Source organism: Ambystoma mexicanum, chromosome 10, assembly GCF_040938575.1.
Source record: "Ambystoma mexicanum isolate Mex_15411 chromosome 10, UKY_AmexF1_1, whole genome shotgun sequence".
Lineage (NCBI taxonomy): Eukaryota > Metazoa > Chordata > Amphibia > Caudata > Ambystomatidae > Ambystoma > Ambystoma mexicanum.
Genome location: NC_090932.1, coordinates 784,509,910 through 784,536,111, shown reverse-complemented (window position 1 = coordinate 784,536,111; position 26,202 = coordinate 784,509,910). Strand labels below are relative to the sequence as shown.

General features: G+C 41.9%; 1 protein-coding gene across 5 annotated transcripts in view; it reads left to right on the top strand.

Moving 5' to 3' along the window:
• Positions 1–26,202, top strand: part of VEPH1 (ventricular zone expressed PH domain containing 1) — a 2,478,904-nt gene that overhangs the window by 468,404 nt on the left and 1,984,298 nt on the right. For all 5 annotated transcript variants that reach the window (XM_069618443.1, XM_069618442.1, XM_069618440.1 and 2 more), the window contains one exon: positions 23,786–23,995. In XM_069618443.1, coding sequence (XP_069474544.1) covers positions 23,786–23,995 — 210 coding nt within the window. The remainder of the gene's footprint in view (positions 1–23,785; positions 23,996–26,202) is intronic.

Here is a 26,202-nt window from a genome sequence, read left to right as displayed (position 1 = left end):
ACTCGGAGGAAGAATGGGAGAGCATTCCACAGCTTAGCCGCAGACACAGAGAAAGTACTGGTTGGTAGGGTTGAAACTTCTCTTGTAAATACTCTGCACCATGGCCATGGTATGCCCGGTGAACAATGCAGAGAGATCTGACCATTACACGTTTTTGTACCGGCGGCCAATGCAGCATGCAAAGTACCAGGGAGATGTGCAAGCTGTAAAGAGTATCCGTGGTGATGTGAGCTGCAAGATTTAGAAGCAACTGCAGTCAACAGAAAAGATACAGTAGCTGGGTTAGAAACAAGGGATTGCAATAATCATTGCGGCTCCGGATGCCTACAATAGCCATTTTGGGTGCATGATATTCAGACACCAATAACAACTGAGCTGAGAATGCAAAAATGACCCCTGAAATAGAAACATTTTAGTTACGTTTTAATGTATCTATGTGTGGAAAAGCAAGAACAAAACTTTAAACAGACTTGATAACGTGCATAAAGTCTACCACTTGCTCTAAACTTTGCTATGCTAGGAGAACCTCTGAAGCCACCATCAGAACTGTCACATAGTTTACAACCTCTAAGCTATCTTCTTTCTAGCTCACAGTGCCACACGCCTACCGAAATAAAGTAGATTGTTGATTGCACCACCCAAACCAACTACCACCCTCTTGCGGGATCTTCCATCCCTCCAAAATATTAGTAAAGCTGATTTACCCCAATCATAAAGGTAAAATAGGCACAGTTAAGAGATATACCTCCTTCCCCTTTGCTGTAAAGTGGGCTGAGGGAAGGCTATTCTCTCGAGAGGGGTGTGAATGTAATTCAGTAACAACCCATACAGCAATAGTACAACAGTCCAAAATAAAGGGAATGTCCAATCAAGATTCTACAAAAATGTATGTACTTTAATAAAACACACCAGCTAGAAGAAAATGAAATAGAAAACACTATACACAACTTCACATGCATATCTGTACAAATAGAAAAGGCTTCTAGCAATACAATTGTGCTTTTCAACTCATGTGTAAGAACAAAAATGATTCCTATAATATCAATGGAGAATGTATGTTGGAAATTCAGTTCATGGTGAAAATTAGGACAACAGTCACACTCAATTGAAGTCCTGATGTTGTAAGTATCACAGACAGTGATGGCTATAGTCAATTAATTAACACAACCACAATGAGTGAATGCCATAAATAACCACATTATTTCTGATTTAGGAATTTATTTTTCAAAAATGAAAATAAACAATTGAAATAAGATTCCAAAGAACATGATTTTGAGAGGATGACTGTGGCATGAATGCCTTAAAGAGAATGTAATGTGCATATTTGCTTACTTTAGGTCGTCCTTTTATATATTAAAAAATATACATTTTTTTAAAGATGAAATATTTTAATCAAATGTCCTGTCTTGCTTGACCTTTCATTGAGGTATTATTTAATAAACATTTTTATTATAAGTTTATCAGGAGTACCCACTCTATTTAAATAAATGGAAGTGGCCACCTGGAAACAGGTACTCTTTTGTTAAATTCTCGAAAGTCTGCACACAAACGCTATTGGCCATTAGGTTTTCATATTCCCAAAATGGGAGTATTTGATGTTCTATGAATGGGCCAAATAATCCCTCTAGACTCTAGATTCTTAATTATCTCAGGTAATGATTCCAAACATGCCAGTGGTAACCCATATTGACACACAAATACTGGTTCCCTACCATGTCCCTCTGGTAATGTGGCAACATGCAGATCGGCTAGGCCGCAATCATATGTGTCTTTGGCTAAAACCTCTTTAAACTCCATACATATTTTCTCAACTGATCCTTTTCTTCTTCATTGGTGCATTCATCTGCAGCCTGAACCTGCTCCTCTAACATTTTTGAAAATGTGGAAAGTCCTCCAATGGAGGAACCTCTGTGCTGTGTTGGGTGTCCTGGCCCACGTTTGGACTATTATGCTGAAACATTTGATGCTGTGGGCTTAGGAAATCCAAGATGGCGGAAAAGCCCACATTTGCGCCAGAATCCAGGAGAACCGTGCAGTTTTGTGCACACCAAAATGGTCCCCTGACCTGCCACCCACCTGTGCAAAGAAAGATGGTTCTGTTCAAAACCCTTTTTTATTAATGTCAAAAAATTTGCTGAGGTCATGGGCCCGAAACCACCAAACAAAAATCCAACTATGGTTGAGTGTTTTAATTCAAGACAGCTGTCAAAAATAGGTGCAGTACCGGCATTGGACACTGACCAGCGCTGGCACTCTATAAATCCTGACAGGAGAGCTGTCTTGCAGAACTGGGCAGTGAACAGAGGGGGTCTTATGTAATTAAAAGTTCAAAAGACTGGCCTTTCCTGAGAACTCTTAACACCCCAGAGACCCACACCAGGAGGCAGGATATCACATGGCCCTGTTGATTGAGAGGGAGGGGACTTCCCTGCAGCCTGCTGGACCCAACACATTAGAACCTTGCAATTGAATGGGGTATGCTGATTTTGGGTGTGGACTGTAAACAGAGCTCTGCCTGGAAGGAGAGACATGTGATCCCTGACTCCAGTTCCTAGGGGCAGGCCAGACAGGACTGGGGATTCATATTGCAGTAAATATATGTCTAAGTTAAATCCTTCTAAAATCTTGTATTAAGCTCACAGAAATGTACAATTTGGGGATCATGAAAATGAAAAATGCCCTCACGATTTGAGCCCAAATTCCACTTTGTACGGTGTTCTGGGACCGAACCCCGCTATTTATTAATATTGCAGACACTGTGTTTAGGATAGAGACATAGTCATTTCCAGTAATATGCTCAGGGAAGGGGTGCAGGTCTGTGTAAATTTTGAGGAAAAACCAATATGGCAAAAGTCACTAAAAAGCACAAAATGTTGCCATTTGTGAACCCAGGCTCTTAGGGGGATCAGAGTTGGGCGAGAGTGTATCTTAAATTAATCTGTGAAATGTGTATATAATTTCAATGACGTGTGTATCTGGGAAACCTGTTAGTTATGGAAAATTCATTTTCTAAGTAAAAGCAAAGGGGTGTTTCTTCAACAGACTGCAAGACTCTGACTCACTCTGACACACTATCCCTTCTCAAATTAGGTCACAGAGAATCCTTGACCTATCAAATCATGAGAGGGTTGGGCATGCAGAATGAGCCGACCCACCCACTTTCAAAACACATAAAAAGAGACTGCTTGGACAGGCAAGAGATTAACTTTTCATTTTCTTGCGGAGCGTTTTGCCGGACCACACAACATCTAGAAGAAACATCCAGAACTTAGACTCCAAATAGACTACAGAACTTAAAGCAAAGGCCTAACCCACAAGCTGAGAACTCTTCTCAGCAGGCTTTCAGAATCCAGCAATCCAACCAAACTATTCTACAGCCGGGCGAGCTGTTGGATTCTTTTCCAAGAACTTTTGCCAGAACTGGTAGCAGACCCAGAAAGCAGTGCTGTATCCAGAATCCACTTGATCCAGACCAGCAGAACTACAGACCAGACCGCTGTGAAGTGCCGACAGCAGAACCACAGACCAAACCAGACCAGAACCAGAGATCCAACCAGAGAACCAGTACCAGAAACCGACCGGAGTCCAGTTCAAACCTGCTGACCAGACCCTGACGGCCTTTTTCAAATTCATAGTGTGAGTACTCAGCTAGAACTGTGCCAGAACCAATCTCTTAGTCTAAAATAATCTGATCCAAACCATTTTAACCTGTCCAGAACTGCATCATAGAATCGTGTGTCCCTTCTCCGATTTTAAACCTGTAAAGTGTAATTTTGTCATTTTGAATCATTATTTCATTTCTGAAAAACTACCTTCATAAAATCGTCCGTATTTTTGGAATCGTAGGTGCTAGGAACGTGGTTTAACTTTCATCTTAAAGCTAAGATTCTACGCTTTCCAACAAGCCTACTTGCTACTCCTTATAGTTCCTCCGCAATCGCGATCGACACACTCGAGAAAAAGTGCCGCGAATTGACAGTTTGCTTCATTTCAACCACGTGTAAAAATATCTGTCTTTTGCTTCCATTACTGAATCCCGTTTTCAACCTGATAACCATCCCTGAATCATTGGTAGGGCTGACCTGAACTGATTTAAAGTATCTCTCACTCACCCAGAACCTCTAGAGGGAATTAAAAGCATTTTCAGCATATTTTTCACTTCATTGCCACCACATTTAAAAGGATCTTGCCTGCTTTAAAATCATACCAGTTTTCCTCTATGATCGCTGGGGGGAACTGGAAATTTGTATTGCATTTTGTATTCCTGAGAATTGTGTGCTCTCCTTCTATCTCCTTATCTTGCGTAGGGGGGGAAGGGAATTGTCAAAGAAAAAGTGATCATTTTATCTTTTGTTGAAATCATATCAAGTTTATTTCTGTGCTGCATTTTTTTCCCTCATTGCTTTTCCTTGAAACCATAAAAGTATTTTCTGCTACCCTATCCTTCCTATACTAACTCCTCATTGATTGTAAAGAAGTGTGCTAGTGTCAGATTATCTATTGTTGATCAACATTATATTCATAAGTGTGCTATCAATTATTAAATATTCATAAAAGTGTGATATATATCTTGTTTCCTTTCTCAATAAATATTTTACATTGCAAAACACACCTACTTCTTGGCTCAGTGAGGTCAGGGTGATTCAAAAAGAGGGGCGTTATATAAGGGTTTATCATCCAGAGTATAACTTGTCATAAAAAAATATAAATAAGTGCTTCCCTTGGGCGTCCCAGACGAGGCACTGACTTAGTGGGAGTGCTTGATTGGAGTCACTTGACAGCTCTCCTCTAACCGTGTGGCCTTATCTCTTTGGAGAGTGAACACATTCAAATATTTTGGAATATTGACTTCCATTTCAATATGCTGTTTCTCTGTTTTATTCTCGTTTAAATGAAATAGGATGCAATTATCTTGTTGATAGCACACTGTCACACTTTATTCATAAGGATACACAGACAACATTTTAAATATTCGTTTAGGTTCAGAATCCATAGACTCTGGCAACTCACCCTGTGCATTCACATATCTTTTAGGGATATTCCCAATCACTGCATTATTGAAATCTGCAGTAAAGTGAGATTTTTGTATTGCCATTCCGAACGCTAAATCTTCCTATAAAAAAATATCCCAGCAACCTTTATTAACCACCATCATTTTGATGGGTCCATCCACAATCTCTACCAGTGGTGTATATTCACACTCTAGCCCTTGCTGCTTCATGAATTCATTTAGGCACACAAATGCATCAGAATCTTTTATATGTTTTCCCTTTCCGTGTTTTAGTGTTATTGTAACTTGCCTGGTAAATGCATGCATGGTAACATCCTTTTTCACCTGTAATTCAATCGTATATGGTATCGTCTGTGCGCAATAAGCTTGTCTCTTGTCTTCAAATTCAGGTGTAGGTCCCCCCCAATCTGGACCACACTTTGTGATTAAGGAAGTCTAGCACCATACACATTCTGTGCATGATGTCATTTCCCAGATAAAATTTATGTTGGGCCCTACTCACTATACATACGTTGTGACATATAGTTTCAGGACCAATGGTGATTTTTAACATGCATTTCCCTACAAACCTATTCCCTCACTCCGGATCATCCAACCCAAAAATGTGTTGTTTTTTTTATTCTGAATTTTGGGACCTCTTCCCTGTCAATTATTCACTGGCGTACTTTCTCATTAATGAAACTTCTTTCCTGCTCAAGTGCTAAAGTGGCTTCTATCATTTCAGAATGACCATTCACCCAGATAGGGATCCATGGCTGCCGATCACCGATGTGTATTTCAGAGAGGGTTGGAATGTGTTTTTCTGTGTTCATCTCTGGAGTTACATTTGGATTGCATTTCTCTTGGTTTAAATAAAAGCACAATGTGTTTTCATCTATTTCTGTTTGCCTTTTTTTCTTAGGGTCTAAGTAAATATCCAGAGACTGTTTCTCTTTTTCACCTCACATTTCACACTGACACATTAGAATGACAGTGACAGTAGGCACACAGCCATTCTGAAGATTCACTTACACTGCATCATCGGACTTAGCCACAATATGGCATAGTTTTACACTGTTGTTTTGTGACACCACTTTCTTAGGATTCAAGGTTTTTTTTTGGCTAGGGACCATAAGACCCCATTTACCCTATTAATTAGGGGTGACAACCTCTTCAGACAATTTGTCCCCATGAGGAAAGGTATTTCACTAAGAGGTGTAATTAATACTTCTTGTCTCATCCTATGTCTCCCTATCTTTATGTCAACCTCAGTGACACCTTCGACAGGTATTTGCTCACCATTAAAATTGTGCACCAGGCCTTCATTTTATGTCACTTTTTTATGATTTTGTGGGCACATCCCCTCATTGATATTTTTTACCAACTCTTTGGACATGATCGTGGCCTGTGCACCAGTGTCAATCATTGCAAATGCATTGCATTTATCTTCCACAGTGATAGGAGCATAATACCTGTCCTCAACGTCCTCCAACACACACAAAATGTGCGAATTCTTAGTGATTTCAGGACTCATATTTCTTAGTCTCTTTTCACTTCTTGCCAAACACATAGGCATGTGAAATGATATTTTCCCCTCCTTTTTGTCCATTTCATTTTGGAAACCTTTGTCTATTTTCCAATGTTCAGAACCCATTTGGAGTGTAGCCACTGTCCGCCCCTCTGACCTGGGCCTATCAGTGCTTACATTGCAGTTTTTTGACTGAATATTTTCACAAAGATTGCGTGATAGCTTGTCATTTTCTGGCTCAGAATACCTATTTGCATTTCGCACAGTGTTTGTCTTTTCAGTCTCCTGGAATATGTGTGGCTCAAAATACTCCTCAGGTGAGTGGCCTGCACCCTCCTTTTGAGCAACAATTTTTTATGATAGGCCTTTATCAGTATTCTGAAAATCAAGGGAGGATATTTTAACAACTAACCCTGCCTTTTTATTAGGTTTATTATCTTCACATAAGATGGGCATTGCATGGCCTTTTTAACTACAGTGGTTCATGAGAAATTGATGAATGTAGTGCCAAACAGCACTTTAAAGGTTGAAAGATGTCATTTTAAAGAGGTATTTTCCGTTTTCAGCAAAGTAATGCTACCTCTTTCACTTCACTCTATGTTAAATGTTGCAGAGCACACTGGTACATTCCTGTAGTGAGTACTCTGTTCCACCCCACCTGAAATGTGTGAGGCAGGGTGGTGCAGCCATTTTCTGTTTGTTGCAAAAACGCAGTTTAGAGATCTTGGCGCGCACAGGAGTCAGCGCAGCCATTTTGCTGTTTCCTGCACCACTGCAGCAAAGTGATGTAGCATAGCACAGCTGAGTGGGTCAAAATATCCCACAGTACAGATATGGCTGCGGCACACAATGCCACGCAACGTCATATAGACAAGCTTCAGCAGCCATTCCTGCTGCTGGTCCTGGCGTTCCCCCAGCTGCTATCGCATCAGCTTCTGGGGTTCAGCCTTCCAAGCAAGAACAAGGACCAGTGTACTTAAGGGCCCAGTTCCCTCTTGCCCCCCCAGAGAGGTTCACTGGAGACCCTAAGGTTTTCAGGACCTTTCTGAATCAGTGCAGACTTCATTTCCTGTGTCGACCGAACTCTTTTCCTGATTCGACTACTAAGGCGGCCTTTGTCCTCTCCCATTTAGGAGGCACAGCCGCAGCATGGGCCAACCCGTTACTGGATGAAGGCAGTCATATGTTTTATGACTGTAACACATTGTTTAATGCTATGAATCAAGTCTTTGATACTAGATATAAGTCTCAAGCAATGGACCTTGAACGCGTGAATTTACACCAAGGCGATTCCACAATGTTTTCATAACTGGCTAAGTTTAACCAATTAACGGCAGAGACCAATTGGCCAGAGGAAAAGAAAGCCTCTCTGTTTTACAGAGGGTTATCGGATTCTCTTAAGGATATTCTAGCTACTGTCCCTGTACTACCTAGGGGGTTTTCTGAACTCATTGATCTTGTTCTCCAGAGTGATGCTAGAAAGCTTGAACAAAAAGCTGAACGCAGAACTCAGGTCCCTGTGCAGTTGCCCTTGCCGACTTCAACAACAGGAAATAGCAAACGTATGCAAATTGGGGCTGTTCAAGGTCCACTGTCCTCAGAAGAAAGAGAGCAATGTAGAATAAATAATCTATGTTTCTAAAGCGGTTCTCCAGATCATTTGTTACGATCTTGCCCGAAGAAGCCAAAGAAACAGGGAAACTTGAAAGCCCGGCAATAGAGGGGGTCCAATTGCCGAGCCAAGTATCTACGGATCCCATACCTTCTGCAGCTTTCACGATCATGACTCAATTTAATTTATACACAGGGTTTTCCTGGACAGTCGGACTAGTACATGATTCAGGTGCCACGGGTAATTGTATTGACGTCCAGTACGCACAAGATATGGGCATACCAGTGCTTTCCATGGACCAACCAGAGCAGTCAATGCGGTTGATGGTACCACTCTGTTATCCAGTTTAGTAACCGAAAAAACTATAGTACTGAACATGACGACTGGTACCGGTCATACGGAGAACATCAGCATCGATTTGATAGCGGCACCCCAGTTCAAAATCATAATTGGGTTACCCTGGTTGGTCTTGCATAATCCCAGTATTGATTGGCAGTCTGGGGAGGTCTTGTTCAGTTCTACTTATGGCGAACCCACATGTCTAACTTCTGAAAAGGCACCGACCAATCTGTCTCGTCCATTGCTCAAGATTGCTCCAACTGTGGGTGCAATCATGGCAACATCTTTGCCTGAAGTTTATGGCACATTTCGAGATGTGTTCGATGCTAAGGGAGCAGAGGAGCTACCACCGCATAGGTCCTATGATTGTCCTATTGATCTCATCCCTGGAGCTAAAATACCTTCAGGCCAGGTTTACTCTTTAACAGTGAAGGAGGATGCCCTCCTAAAGGATTACATAGAGAAATCATTAAGGACAGGGTTCATCGGTCCTTCACGTTCACCAGTGGCATACCCTACATTCTTCGGCCCTGTATTGATTACCGTGGATTGAACGCAGTCACGATATGAAATCAATACCCGATACCTCTCATATCGGTTCTTCTTGATCAACTTGGCTCTTCAGAAATGTTCACTAAATTGGATCTCTGGGGTGCATACAATCTGGTTAGAATACGTCATGGAGATCAGTGGAAGATGGCATTCAAGACACGGTATGGCTTGTACGAATATTGCATAATGATCTTTGGGCTGTGTAATGCCCCAGCCACGTTCCAACGTTTTATCAACAATGTTTTTCATGACATGCTGGACCACTTTGTGGTAGTATATCTTGATGATATTTTGATTTATTCTCCCTCTCTTGAAACACATGTTCACCAGGTCTCATCGTCAACATGAAAACCGTGTTTATGCAAAACTAGAGAAGTGCATATTCCATGCCATTAGCAAGGAATTTTTGGGTTATGACATCACGAACAGAGGAATATGTATTAGTGACACTAAGGTAAAGGCAGTTCTAAAGTGGCCTGTTCCCAAGGATTTGAAGGCTTTGCAATCTTTTTTGGGCTTCTCAAATTTCTATATATGGTTCATAAGGTCATTTTCTGGAATCGTACCCCAACTGACTGCCTTAACTAGCAACAAGTCCCAATATTACTGGAAGGCAACGGCCCAACAGGCTTTTGACGCCTTGAAGGAGGCTTTCACGACCGCTCTGGTACTTCAATACCCCGATCCTACCCTACCTTTTGTAGTAGAGACGGACGCTTGAGACATTGCAGTAGGTGCCATATTGTCACAGTCTTGCCGGGATTCTGGGGAATTATATCTCCTGGTATTCCACTCCCGTAAGCTTACCGCATATGAGAGGAATTACACCGTTACGGAAAAGGAGTTGCTAACAGCTCGGGATGCTTATCTTGTCTGGTGACACCACTTGTTGGGAACCGTTGCACCTGTACAGGTGTATACAGACCACAGAAACCTCATGGCACTTCAATCAGTGAAATGTAATACGGCCCGTCATGCCTGTTGGCATGAGTATTACTCAATGTATCATTTTGTCATCACCTATTGTCCAGGTTCTCTGCACTCCAAAGCAGATGCGCGTTTGTGCATTCATGGCTCTCCCGTACAACGTTCACCTGAGAGAATGCTCATTTTTCCCACTCAGGTGGTTTGTGGTTGTGTTCTGCAGCCATCATTGATATCCGCGTTACAGGACTGGGTCAGTTCACAACCCTCTGAAATTAAGGAGTACAACATGGATATTATTCAGGGTTTACCGTATCTACAAGTTCGGGTTTATCTACAGACCCTCGGACACGCAACACAGTGCTACAATGGTGCCATGACTCCAAGGTCGCAGCACACCCAGGTCAGAAGAAGGCGGTGGATCTTCTCATGCAGTGGTGTTGGTGGCCAGCCATGAATAAAGATGTCCGGAAGTATCTTGAATCTTGTGCGGTCTGAGCTCCAGGAAAAAATTCTCGTACTAAACCCTTGTTCTTATCCATCCCTTACCGATAACCGATCTGCCTTGGACGATGATTTCCATGGATTTTATTGTCGAGCTACCCATCACATGTGGTTATGATACCTTGTTCTAGACTATTTCATGAAAATGGCCTTGTTCATCCCATGCTGTGGCCTACCCACAGCCCCCGCTTTGGCAGAGTTGTTTCTGCAAAATGTCTTTCAACGCTTTGGTTTACCCAATATCATAATATCATATCGGACAGAGGGTGCCAATTTAGCTCCCATTTTTGGAGAGCTCTTACCACCTCAATGGGTATAGACGATAGGTTTTACAGTGCATACCATTCCCAGACAGACGGCCAAACGGAACGCTTAAACACAACATTGGAACAATGCCTCTGTTGTCTCATTCTTCAATATCAAGACACTTGGTTGTCTGTCTTGGTCATGGCAGAGTTTGCCTATAATATTCCCTTCATTCTTCTACAGGTTCCTCTTAATTTTTTGCTCTTTGTGGCCATCATCTACGCTCTCGTCCCATACAATCAGTACCTTCACAGAACACTCCCGCCACTTCTTCTTGTGGTCAGGGTTTGTCAAAGTTGCGAGGTAACATCAAACAGCATCTGCTTGCTGCTCAGGCGAATGCTAAGGCATTCTACGGATACCTGGCAGAAAAGTCTTATCGCCCCGTTTTGTTGGCCCGTATCCAATCACAAAGGGGATTAATCCTGTGGTGGTTCTCTTAGAGCTCCCAGTCCGGTGGAGGCTCCACCCTGTCTTCCACATCTCCCTAATAAAACCATTCCATCCATCCACGCATCTAGCACCCCGCACAAGCCCTATTACTGTAAGAGGGTCAGACGAATATGAGGTACGGCGGATACTGGACACCAAGATCCGTAGGGGAGAGCATCTCTGCCTGATAGATTGGGAAGGCTATGGTCTGGAGGATCAGTCCTGGGAACCCGTTGGGAACATTCACGCGCCTAAGTTTTTTTCACAGGTTTGGGCTTCCCGGGGGTTTGGGGGCTCTGTGGGGAAGGAATCTGTCAAGAATCAGGCTATTGGTTATGACAACGGTATAACTAACGGCACTGCAAGGAGCAAGGTTAATCATCCATGTACCTTGTTAAGGCATCACAGCTCCTTAAAACACTCCAGACAACGCTTTCCAGGCATTTCACATCTGGTCTACATCACAGGGAAAACCCGAATGCTGGAGCATTGGCGGTTGCCGTGGAAATCCTGGCACCCACTTCACGCACCATGTCACATGGCGCGTGTTGGTAGCATCATGTGACTCTGTGTTTAAAACCCTCATCAGACATGGCCACGGTGCTTCTGATTGTTTCTTGTTAGCTCTGTTATTGTATTGCACTCAGATGGATTATCGTTGCTGACCTTTGCTTTTTGTCCTTGGATTGCCTTGTCTAGCCCCTGCTATTCTTTCCCGTTACGTCGCCAAACTCTTTTTGCATCCTGGACTCCATTCACCCTGCGACTTCAACTCACGCTTGCCCGTCTGGTTAACGACTTGGATTTTGAACACTGTGTGCTTGGCCTGACGTTCTGCTTGGATTATTGCCTGCCAGTTACCGACCCTTAATACTTATTTTTTGGACTTCTTCCTGCTTCCTGTACAACATATGCACGGACTAGAGACTGCCTATTGTGCGTTTTTCATCTGCACCAACCAAGCGTCCGCATGCCATCGGGTCCAGTGGCCACTGGAGAACATAGAGACTTGCGCCACCTTAGAATCAATGTCCTCGTTTTGGCGGTGTAGGAGTTTCTTCATTGCCCTCAGAACGCTTGGAATCCTAAAAGACATCCCTAAATCCACTGAACAACCGGATCACCTGATTGCAGTCACAGCATTTAATCCAGGGGTGACGGTAAGACTTACCCAGGGAAATCTGGTTAATTATTGTCCCTCATATGTTAATGCATTCTGAACTTAGTTTACGTATTCTATTGTAGAGCTGATCTCCACTTTCCCATACTGGAAGGCCCGAGGTTTATGATATTGAGCCCCTCGCCCTTCCATTAGGTCAGTTCTTTTGCAATTGAGTACACTGTATTGTTTGCATATCCTAGACCTCTGACACGTGTCCTGTTCTTTTTACAGTCACAGTCTATGACTGGTGTTACGTTCTGCTGCGATCCTCGTCTGGTGTTCCAATCTTCCCATTAATAGACTCCTTTGGGTGCATTCTGTATTACTCAAAGGGGTACATTATATAGAAGAATTTGTCAGCTACTCTACGTGCTCAAACCTTGAGAATCAAAGGATTCGAACACTATGTTGACACTTGTTTCCACCATTGCAGCCTTTCTCAAAACCAGGCTTATTAATTTACATCACAAATCAATCAATCTCCTTTCAAATAATTTCACACTCCATAGAGTCACACTCTAGGCCTACCGTTCTTTTCCTTCTGATATGTCCTCTTAATCATATATCAAGGGTTAGATCCCTAGGTCCTGCTCGGTTTCCCAATTAACAGGAGATTCCCTCAGCGTCCCGCGTAGCAACTCTGGAAAAATTGGTGGCAGTGAGTGAGGTAGGATTTGAACCAGCTGAGAATGGTTTTCCTGATCCCCATGTGACGATATAGACTGTCAGAGAGTGTCTGAAGGTCTACTGTTTTTAATGCGGCTGGGAAGTTGACAAGACTAAGGAGGCAAGATTGGCCATTGTCACGGATTTTAAGAAAATCTTTGATCACCTTAAATGTAGATTTTTCTGTGCTGCATCTGGCTCTGAAGCCAGACTGGTAGGACTAAATGAGGGTTTAGGCGTCAATTTGTCAGACGAGTTGCATGGCTACTGTTTTCTCAAGTGTGATGGGGCGGTATTTGCTGATGTTGTCAGGGACCATTGTTGATTTATTCAGAAGCACTAGGATTTGTCCAGTCTTGAGGGTCAAGAGGAAGTTGATTGAATCAGGGAGCTGTTGAAGATTGCCAGGTAATGGACGAGTGCTTTAGTCACAAGGGTCCTAAGTGCAGCGGCAGGGATATATGTGTCATTTGCCCTTAAGGGATGTTAGGGTGCCAGTCAGGTCTTCCATGGTAAGTGTCTTGAAAAATAGCCAAGGAATGGCGCGTGGTGTGCAGCCAGATGTGGCATTGGTGTCTATAAGTTGCTGGATCATACTGATCTTGATGAAGAGTTGATGGCAGTGGATTTTACAATGGAGTGTGGTACAGGTGGTCCAGGGAGAAGGTTGGCCCAATGCTAGATATCCCAAACCCTCAAGGGTGGTGGTGCCAGTTTGTTTGAGAAGAAATGTGACATCTTGACATCATCAGCAAAAACTAAGCAAGAAAATTAAACACCCAAGAAAGATGTGCAGGGCACTTAAAATGCCAAAGATGGAGTGTGGCTTTTGAAAGGACAGCAAGCTGCAGACTAAGTGAAAGAGAGTGAAGGACTGTGAAACATGGCCCTGTAGACAAGTATAACTTGGTTATATTTTGTTGAATTCACATTAAGTGACATCAGTTGAACCTAATTCCTTAATTTCCAATTTGCACAACGAAAACCCTTGAATCCTTTAATTTGTCTTTGAGTTGTCTTTTCATCCCCAGTTCGTGACAGGAGGAATAGAAACACTGCAGCGTCGTGGCCCTGTGATCTTGAACCCAAGACGAGCATAGTAGCCTTTGTTAAGTAGTCTGAATTAGGCACCTAGGGAATTCTATAGTGGCCCATATGGATACTGTTTCGATAGTTCAGCCAAGAGAGGAACATGAATGGTGTCACTTCCATCCTTTGCAACATTTTAAGAAGGGGAGGATGCGTTCGAGCAAGTGCAGATGCAAATGTGATTTGTATGTAAGCTCTTGCACCCGGTAGCGAAGGAGACATCATTAAAACAACTTTAAGATTAGTGGTGAAAGAGAAGGGGGCAGGTGAGTGCTCCGGAGTGATAGGCCACATGGAAATGAGTGAAGGAGGGATGGATTGGCCAAAGTAATGAGCTCTATTTTTTGAGGTATGCAACGGGGGTTATTGCCAATCCTCCAGCTATGGATTTGGGATATACAGGAGGAATACGATGCACATCCAAATGTGACTCATCTCGTTTAAAGGCAATCTGCGTGTTCTTGGTGTAGGTTTGGTAGGATCTAGAAAGTCGAGTGATAGGGTCACCTAAACGGCTATGCTGATATGATTGTGCCTTGAGGAACCAGCACAGTCATAGATGGTGGACTTGGAAAGATAAGCACCTGATTTAACTAACACCACTCTATTGGCTACAACTTGATTTAACCTTCAGTCAGCCTAGACAAGTAGCAATCCACTCCTAGAATCGCTGGTTGCATAGTCTGAACAAATGGACAGAAGTCCCACATTAGTTCAATATACAGTGTGTCAATCAAAACTCAAACATACATTTGTTTGACTCTATGTATGTGAGGTACTGCTGTTTTGTTGTATATAGCTTTAAGTGTTTTTTTTTGTTTTTATTCATTATTCATTATTCACTTGGTTAAGGAACAATCATTTCACACTGGAAGATACAAGAGATACAAGATACAAGAGACTTCTAAATGTACATTTGTGTTTTTAGTTATCAAGTATCACTATTATGTTGTGCCACTAACTAGATACACAAAGGCTCAAAAATAATTGGACATTTATATATTTTTTTATCATGTATTCTAATCCACAAGGATCAGTGTCTTTTTTGAAAAGCCTTGCCAAAAAGGAACTGCTACATATCAGTGTATTTCTCTTTCACTCGTTCTGGTTTCTTCGCATTTATTTGCACCACTGTTAGTCGAGTTATGCGAGGATGTGTAAGTGGGATAACAGATGTTGGCAGCCCTCCTATGTAACTCTTCTGAGATCCCTTTTAGAACAGCATCTCTGATGCCAAATGAGTTTCTTTCAGCCACTTGATCAGGGTAGAATAGTTTGCAATGGCAAATGTGGATTTAAGGTCCAAGTGGATGGGAGTGAACTGTTGATTTCAAGTGACTTTGACAATTCATCCCTCAAAATAAATAAGCAAAGCAGATTCCATCCAGCTGAGAGTGGCCCTAACTAAACCTTCACTTCCTTGCAATTTCTCCAACAAGCATGAAAGGGATTCCAAGTGTTTTCACAGATCCCTTTCAATGTGCTCACCCATTTCAGCATTTATGTTTTGATGATCACTGATAGTTTCACTTGCCATCTCGCAGACGCATCCTAACCTTTGGCTTGCCCCTCTTATTATGGGGTTAATTCATGATCCCATGTCACCACTTCACAAAGTCCATCTCCCTCTTTTTCCCCTCCTCCTCTGCTCCCCCTCGCCTTAGTGGGCTGTCCACCTCCTACAATGCCCCGTTCATCTCCTACACTGTCCCCTCACTAGTCCTGTGGCCCAAACAATCTCCACTTGCCATTTTCACAATGGAGCCTTTGCTCGACAACTCCATCCTTCCGCAACCTCCCTCACTACTGCTACACTATGCACAACAATTGTTTAGCGTCTCCCTCACAACCGGGCTCCCATCCGTCCCTCTTCTCACTTCCCACTTCCCCCATATCAGCCCTCTAGCATGAATGCACAGTTGTGCGTTCAATGTTGTGCATTCAGTATGTTGTGCTGTGCAGGTGTTCACGCACTCATGAGGACATTTCCACATATGTCTTAAAACAAAAGACGCGATGGCTGGAAGGTATAGAATTAATTTAAACCATTACAGAAGGGCAAAACCCATATGCAAATCAGGCATAGTCCCGGCCCAAACGAGGCAATTCAACCCGGACTACATTGTCAAATTCCTTCTTCACGAGAACACAAACAACTCCAAACACGTGCTAGCCTCATTGGGCATCCCAGAAAGGTGTCTGTAGGCCCAGCAAGTGTGTGTCCCAGTCTGGGCATACCCGTCCCAACCGGGGTGACTTAGGCAAAACAAGAATGTGTCGTGTCTCTTAAGTTAAAGAGATGTGTAAGGGATAAGGGATAAGTCATTGTTAATATGATGGGTGGTTTCGAATGTACACCTCCACCATTTAAGTGTAGGTAAAAATTGGTGGAAATCCAATGCAGAATTCATACACATAATCATGCAAAATGTATTGCATTTGGTATGGCTGCCTCAAATACAAGCAGTATTTTTCAAGCAAAGCCTGTTTTTACCATTACCCCTGCTTGATAATGAGAAGTACAGGTGTTAATGTTTTTAATCTGCTTAAATTGCACACAGGGAACCTCCTTCACTTGGGTGCAAACAGGACCCCTCCATGCAATTTTTGTCATATGCACAGTAAAGTACAATCACATGTCAACATGCAGGAGTAATTGCCTGTGCCCCTCTGTTTTTGCTATTTGTAGCGCAAGTAAAGTAAACGTTGCCTGCCGAGCCTGGCAGACAGCGTTTACAATGTATCGCTATGGAATCCACCACCGTTTCCGCTGGTGTAAAAATCTGACAGTTCCCATTGGCATGGATCTCATTTACGCAGGCATGAACAAGTCATACTGCTGGAAATGCTGCTGCATTTGTATGGCAGAGAGGATGACCGGAGGCAGAAACATGAATCCCATTCAATGCCCCCGCTGCTCCGTGCAAATAAAGGAAAATGCGGAGTGAAAAATAAATAAATAAATAAACATGCATACAATTCTTAAGCGTGCATTTCACAGGTGGATTTTCTTCTACCCCATGAGGTAAATGGGCCCCAGAGTTTTTGTCACTTTTGAAACTCAGCAGATGATTTCACATACGAGTTAAAGGGTATTTAGTGTGCCCCTTTTCTCTTAGAATAGTATATAACATATTTTATGACACATATTGTATTCTTTAAAGTTGACGTTCACCTTCATCGCATATTCAGTTCCTATAATAATAATAATAATTAGTTATTTAAAACGCGCTTAATACCAAAGAAGTTTCTAAGCACGCAGCCGGGATTCGAACCTGTGTCGCTTTGTGTTATGGTGTTTCTAAGACCAGTGCTTTGCCTCTGATCTATACTATAATCTGGAACACATCCCTGCCCGCTATTATAGACTCCTATGTTTTCACGGTACGGGTAATGTAGGGAAATGTTGTAAAACAAGGACTCAGAGAATCTATGCATTCCTTGTGAGTCATGAAGAAAAGAGGCAGCGCAATTATCAACTCAACTCTAATCCAAAGCTTTCTCCGAAGGGAGGCCTAATATGTCACGTATATTCCATGCCAATTATTAGATGGAGCGTATTACATACTGCTGGCAGAGGAATGGAATTAAAAATGGCTTTCTTGCGCAAAACCAAATGATAAAAACATGCAGAGCAGGGGACCCAGCTCCGTTGGTTATATCATACTCCCGCAAACTGTTACCAGTGCAGCATGTGTCAGGAATAAAGTGTGACATTTAATATGCTAACCCGTGTTGAATTTTAAAGAAAACATATCAGCTCTGTCTCCACAGCTATACTCTGAGGACTTACCATGTCGAATCAAGTTCAAGTTTGTGGAATCTTTCCTAGAACTTAGGCATTCTTTCTGTCCCAGCAACGTTTTAAAAAAATACTGTTAACTTGAGAAAAAAAATGTGCTTTTATGTCACGCAGCCGTTAGAAATTGTCAGACTACATAGACTACATAGATATGGCCAGTAGAAAATGTAAGACTGACATTACAATATTGACAGTTTATGCAATGACAATTGCGCGCTAAGGAAGTGAACTCCCAAAGAAGACTGGGTGCTTAAAAGTACACAAGACACATTATAAAAACTAAAAAATAACAATCCAAACCAGTCACAGCAAGTTAAAGATAGCAAACCTCACGTGGGATAGTGAAACGGGTACTCAAAATTGATATGGTGTTCCTCCAGCGACAATTCATTTTGGAACATGTTGTATAGCATAGTACACATTATTTGTTCTAAACCAGCTTTTGTGAATATTTCACAAGTAAATGACCTGCTATGACTGAAGTGTTCTTCTAAATCCTCTTAAAAAGTTTATTTCTACAGTGCAACTCTTTACTAGGAAGTTGTTAATAACAACACATTTTAGTGGCCTTAAATAAATAACACCTAAATAATTTGAATACATGTTTTAAACAAGTGTTTGAAATGTCTTTGTCATCCTTCAGTCAAGAACATTTATAAGAAATCTGCATCAGACTTCCAAACACAGAGTAAAAGCAAACGAAGGGGGAATAAGTATGTCCAGATTTTATTAAGAAGATGGAATTCCACATTAAGTTCCATGGAAGGTACCCGGAAAACAACTGCCAAGGAGAAGAGGAACGAGGAACTGCCAGGGGAGGGATAGAGGCGAGGAGACTGAGTAAGTAGCACTGAGAAGGGACATTAGGAGGTTGAGGAGGCTTCAGTAGAAAAGAGCAGCACGGAAAACAAGAACATGGCAGCAAGTCAAGGTGGGTACCTTAACAATTGCCACTCAAGGCTATGTGGCGTCTTTTCTTCATACGGCCAGGATACAACGAGCTCAGATGCAGAAGTGCTGTACAGCTGTCAGAACATGCAGCCATCTTGGGAAGGACACACACGCAACTGCGAAACCCAACCATTCTGCGATCTTGGGGCATGTTCGTATGAAAGTGCGGATGCCTTAACAGGATGTTTGCTGTGTCGCCATATGGAAACAGCTATGTCTGTAGCCACCATGACCCTGGGGCTTCATGACATCAATTCAGTTTGTTATCCATTAGCATATATTAAAGAGCAAAAATGTGCAGGGTCATGGGATACCTGGCTGATGAACGAAGGGTGAACACACACCTATGGGGGTTACACCTTGGTAAGTGTGTACACGTTACTGTAAATGAATTCTGACAAAAATGTATCAGGACAATTATGAGTACTGCAGTCAGATTTTTAATAAAACTGCAGTTTACGTGTTTGTAGATACACTTAACTAGGAGTTACACAAGATACAACAGTAGTTACACATTTTTAAGGTCTAGTAACCGGTTTGTAAGTGACAAATTTCAAATATTTGTAACGTATTTCCAATGCTTACACATCCACTGCGACCACTGACAGCTTGCTCTGCAGCGCTCATCCTTCCTTTAACTCTAGCCCCTCACGCTTGCGGTTGACTCTGCGTATTTATCACGCCAGCCTGTTCCACCCATAATTTGCACGGTAACAGGTCTCCTCAAGGAACGGCCACTTCTAGGACCTCGAAAATCCTCCAGTGTACTTCTGACACTGCTACTCCCTGAGCCACTGCGCTCCCAAGTTCCGACCTCACAAGATACTTCCTGCTTTGGAATATCTCGTCCTGATGAAGGCCACACCATCAGAGCTCATCCCAGCTCACCTTCTGGCCGAAACACTGTTGCATTGAGTTGACCGTTATATTGTCTGCGTTGTCCTTGTTCAACCTCACATTGTTTTGATGTATATGTGCTGATTATTACATGCTATCACCTCACTAAATCCCCTGGTCTCCTTCCCAAGGACCCCTCAGTGGATGTGTAAGCATTGGAAAGACGTTACAAATATTTGAAATTTGTCACTTACAAACCCGGTTACTATACCTGAAAAATGTGTAAATATTGTTGTATCTTGTGTAACTCCTAGTTAAGTGTATCTACAAACACGTAAACTGCAGTTTTATTGAAAATCTGACTGCAGTACTCATAATTGTCCTGATACATTTTTGTCAGAATTCATTTACAGTAACGTGTACACACTTACCAAGGTGTAACCCCCATAGATGTGTGTTCACCCTTTGTTCATCAGCCAGGTATCCCATGACCTTGCTCATTTTTGCTCTTTAATACGTGACTACCCACCTGGTTAGAGCAAGACATCAACCAGGTGCCCTTTTTGATAAACATGTTATCCATTAGCTCCTGTATGCCCATTTTGTCATATGTGATAGGCCAGGAGGATATCTCATGGGCAACACAGTTGTCTTGGGAGCAAGATGATGCAGAACATCACAGGTCTGAATCCCAGCACTGCACTTAGAGACTACTCTCTGGTATTAGGTGAATAGTTAAAGATTCATTAATATTTCTTATTCTTCTTGCAATATCTGGAGTACAATTTAAAACATTCATGAATATTTATAGCGTCAGATTTACAAATTTGGGCTCCTGGCGAGAAACCTATTCTGCCCAGGAGGGCTACTTAGAGACAAGGATACAATTGAATAGGTCTAAGGGAAGATCACCTTCACACTCTCCTTCACACCCTGTGTTCAAAGAACAATACAGAAACTCAACTTGTGGTCCCCTATTGGGGAATCTTTTGAATTTTATATAAGGTACAGAAAAATGCATTGGTTGACAAATTAGATTTTTCCCCAATTTTTTTTCCTAAAACACACATACAGGACGCGATCACAAGGGCATGAACAGAAATAAAGTCAAATGCTTGTGTATCATATCAAGGGGTGAATCTCTTACTTTCATGGTCTAATAGACAGCATAATGGTAGATGTAAGTGAACATATTCTAAACAATAAACAACAAGACAAAAAAACACAATGTTCTTTCTGATAACAGTGATGCTGCAATGTGAGTAAAAAGGTGCGTCTACACCGGGGTGTTTCTGCCGTCTGCGTGGGCGAGATGAGCCTCATGTCTACCACGGCATTCATCAAAACGAAGTCTGTATGTGAGGGGAATCGTGGAGTGCTATGTGGAGGAAATTCCACCAGGCACTAGTATATGCTACCGTCTCAGGTAAATAATCCTGACGACGTTCCTCTCATTAGGGACTGGGATCTGCGATATCCTCGTGAAGTTCACAGTCCTAGTAGTTGCTTTCGCTCGTGGCATTCGCAGGCTGCTTCATGCAGACAATGTTCTGCAGGGCTCTGCGCGGAATGCTGAGTCACTACGTGGCAGGGAAAACAGGAAGCTTGGCGTAACTAACAGCTTCATTGTCTGCACGATGCGGCCCGCGAACATCGCGAGTGAAAACAACTACAAGGACTGTGAACTTCACAAGGATATCGCAGATCCCAGTCCCTAATGAGAGCAACGTCGTTGGGATTATTTACCTGAGACGGTAGCCTATACTAGTGCCTGGTGGAATTTCCTCCACATAGCACTCCACGATTCTCCTCACATACAGACTTCGTCCTGATGAATGCTGTGGTAGACACAAGGCTCATCTAGCCCGCGCAGACGGCAGAAACACCCCAGTGTAGATGCACCTTTTTACTCACAGTGCAGCATCACCGTTATCAGAAAGAACATTGTGTTTTTTTGTCTTGTTGTTTATTGTTTAGAATATGTTCAGTTACACCTACCATAATGCTGTCTATTAGACCGTGACAGTAAGAGATTCACCCCTTGATTTGATACACAAGCATTTGACTTTTTTTCTGTTCATGCCCTTGTGATCACGTCCTGTATGTGTGTTTTAGGAAAATATTTTGGTGAAAAATCTAATTTGTCAACCAATGCATTTTTTTGTACCTTATATAAAATTCAAAAGATTCCCCAATAGGGGACCACACATTGAGTTTCTGTATTCAATTGTTCTTTGAACACAGGGTGTGAAGGAGAGTGCGAAGGTGATCTTCCCTTAGACCTATTCAATTGTATCCTTGTCTCTATTTATAGCGTCATACAAGAACGAAAAGGGAAATGATCAAGTCCTATAAAGCATGACTGTTTCATACATACAACCATTCACAATCATACAAGACAATAAATATAATGCAGCCACGTGAAATTTAAAAGCATACTTGGAAGTTTCCTCCCAATCCAGATAATCAGATAACTGAACACAGAGTTGCGTCATAAATGGTACAACTATCATTTTGGCTTCGCTGATAAAGTTAAAGAGAGGACTGCATGTTCCTGTAATAATACCTCACATACAAACAAGTAAGACATGCCTTGGAGAGGGTTGAGCATGTAAACAACACACAGTAGGGACAAGGAGGAAGGAAAGGAGTGTTGAGTCGGAACAATGTCAATCAGTTGAAGGATATCTAAGGAAACGCAAGGTACCTGCTCACCTTAAAGTCTATAGAGTTCTTCCAATGAATCCCAAAATCCACAGATTATACAGGAGATGAATCTAACTTTCTTCCCAACATTTTCAAATGCGGCAGTGTTTCTAAACTGCTCAGTGGACACTGCCTTCTTGGATAAGATATTGCAATAAATACATGTAGATTTGAATAGTAGTCTAATGGACTTGCCAATCTTAATGTTATTTATTTATTAAGCTTGCAAGTTATTGCTGATTGGTGGAAGAAATATCTGGAAGTTAAGTTGCAGATCAATGCTAGATGTGTGACTACATGACCTAGAGTTAACACATTCACCCTGTACATTCGCATAAGATATTCCTTTTCTGTTGCTTACTTTAATTAATGATAATAGGTAATCCTGCCCAACATTTTTGTTGCCTTGCAGTTCAGTTTCGACTCCTTTTCAGGGACTTTCCCAAGATCGAAACCTGCTCTTCAAGTTCTGGGAAACATCCTCTTGAGATCACAAAACGAAGTGGGCACCGCCAACACGGGTGTTCTTATGGATGGCAATATTGGCCATGCTGGTCAGAACCATCACAGTTGTGTACAGTGACAAATGCTGGCATTCCGGGATTTAATCAGCATGAGTATGCTTATAGTGACAAACATTGACATTACTGGGCACAGTAACACATGAGTGTTCTATTGTCAAAACTGGAATTTATTGACACAGCTAGCACTAAAAGCCCTTCTTACGGAGGTATAATATTCACAAATAATGAGGACGTAGGCACCATGAAGTGTGTTTTACAATGATATGAGTGTCTTATAAAGTAGGCAAAGACATCATGGAAAGGCATTGAAAAATGCTCCTCTGTGCTGTTCACATGGTATCTATTGGATGTTTTCTTGTGTTTACCTACCTAACCGATTTAAAATTGTAGGTTTTTTTATTTTTAAATAAGTTAGTACAAACAGTGTACTCTAAATGTACCATTTTAAACTAATATTTTAAAACATGTCTCTCCTTGGCTGGTTGAAGCTCCCACGCTATCACATGCTCTTTAGTGGAAAAGAATGATGATACATCAAAGAGAAATACATCACCAGCACCCAGTGTGCTTATCATGTGTCAGTGAACATCACAAGGCCTTAAAATGATGTAGGCAAGGGCATTGGCCAGCAACACCTTTGCCCTCATACACATCCCTGACTTGTACATGTCACCTATGTGAAATTTGTAACCTGCACATTTCTATGACTTGGGCAACTCAAACAAGTGATTACTCTGTACTAACTTGCATTGGTCGATTGAGCTCAATTTGTATTTAGTACATTAATTCTCCACCTCAGTAGTACATTGCATTTGACATGGCTTCTCTTATGAACTGGTATGTGTTTCTCTTTTTTCATAGGTTTTGATTGAATCAGTTCCTTTTCTAATCAGCCAATTAAGAGACCCCAACCATAACGACATGATCCTCAACATACTTGTAGAAATGTCAAGCTATGAACCATTAGTCTTGGCTACTTACCTTCCAACATTGAAAGAAATTGGAGACGTTTTCCCAAGCCTGATTGGACAGATGGCAAAGATTTATGGAGCTGTTGGCCGCGCTGACGAGGTACGTAAACAAACAGAACAATGTGCCTAATGTTAGAGTAGATGGATCCATTTTGATCAGGTCCAACCTAAATATATACATAACATTTATAATGTAGGATATCTAAACTATTGAGCAAAATCTTCTTTGCATGGACTGTGTATTTACTTCATCCATCAAACTCATGTTTCTGATTTTGGTCATGAATTGCAGTAAACATCTCGTTTTCTTTCCTTTTTGCAACATGGAAATCCCCCAGACGTACATTTATGAAATCTAGAAGAGTTATTCATGTAGTTGCTCATTAATTGAAGGAATAGATAATTACCCAGACAGATCTTCAGTACAGTGACAACAACTATTACATTGGAAATATTTCTGTGTCCTCTAAGTTAAAGGAAATATATAAGACTAAGTTTAAATATCAGAGGCATTTCCTTGCAACTTATGAAAAAGAGCTTCCAGGGAACATATTTCCCTCCCTCTGTCTACTTCATTATTTTTTATCTAACTTACTTTTTCCATAAGCTACAGTAATTTAATCAAAATAATTGTCATTGAGGAATATATGTCAAGGATGTGTAACATGGTAGCCCCTGCCATAGTAGTCCCCCTCTTAGATGGCTGCAAGTGAACGTGCATTTGCCAGCCAGCTGACAAATTTAAGACCTTGTAGGGTGTTTATGGACAGCCCAAATCATGGTGTCTGGCTCATCCTGGGGCTACAAAGATCCGATCTTCTCTCCCCAAACAGCAAGTCACCCAACACTCTGTCGATAAGGTGGCATTACTCTGGCGGACAGGCTGATCTTGTGGGTAGCAGACCGCTGAATGAGTTAACAAGGGGATCATGCTGTTACCAATAGTGTCGACCCAGTCCCTGGCGTTATATATCACCATTAGCATCCGTGTACACTGCAAACAGGTGCAAAGGGCTCATTTGAAACCATAAAAGAAGTTACAACAAATGCACACAAAGCTCCATGAAGTCGCGCTGTACTTCTCAAGTGCATTTTCTATGTTGCTTAACATGACATCATCAACATGGAAAATGGACTACAGAATTACAGCATTGCTTCAGAGACCCATGTGTATGTTTTGTTTTTCCCTTTTCAAAGAAACCCTCAGGACCTTCACAATTGCGATTGGGTGCTCTGAGGTTTCGTGGTACCTGCAGAGGGGGGGGCATGTGAGAAAGGGGGCGAGGGGCTCTGGCTAAGAAGAACTTAGGCTGCACGGAATGTGTGCTTATATCTGTTAGTGCAGCCTCCGTTATATGCTTCCTGATTGGCTAGTGACCATGCCAGCAGTTAATGAAACACTGTATTAACTCTCCAGCATTCTGTTTGCTACACTAAGCATTTTAGGCATGTTATGGTCTCGCACCTGGGTTTACCCGGAAACCTTCACATACTTCTGACTGCCAAAGTGTGAATGCGTTGTAATGACCACTTCCACTACGAATGGTCTTCTGTTATTAATGAAACTGCTGTTGTAGTGTATGGCCCCATGTGATCATTGGCATATCTCCATATAAATCTCTATAACTGTCACGCACTGTATATTTATGTATGAAGGAGTCTGTAGTATGATGTGGTTATACTACTTTTATTGATGTGTCAGGTTTTGTATATTTGTTTTCCTAAAGTTTTCTATAGGTGTTTTACAATGAATGAATTCCTTGTGATGTATTTGACACATTCCTGTTGTTTCTGTCACTTGTTCTTCTATGTGATTCGAAGTTTCTTTTTTTTTAAATTGTATTAAATAGTGTAATGCACGTTGTTCCCGTGAGACACCAGCCATGTTGTTTGCTTGTAGTGGCATCAACACACTTTAAAGGCTCTACATTCTGGAACGCCTCTTCCTCGAGCACCTTTATTTGCAACACAACCTCCTGAGGGAGCTTGAAAAGTTGACCTGGTCCTCATTGTTGCACCTTGAAACCTTGCCAGAACTATCTTTTCTTCTCTTTCTCTTTTTGCCATTCTACATTGCCAATGCAGCCGCATCACTCCTGCGAGGTATGACAGTGCGCCTAGCTGGTTGGCAAATATCTAAAGCGGTGCACATTAAAATGTAGCACTAAATGAATTTGTAAAAAGGAAGACGCATTGCTTGTATGCCTGGATGTAGCGCTCCACCCGATTTTCAAAAGCTTTCCAAGTGGAGAAGAGACACAAAGCAGAGTTAACATCTGTGCCATGCATCCATCCTCCATCCTGAAA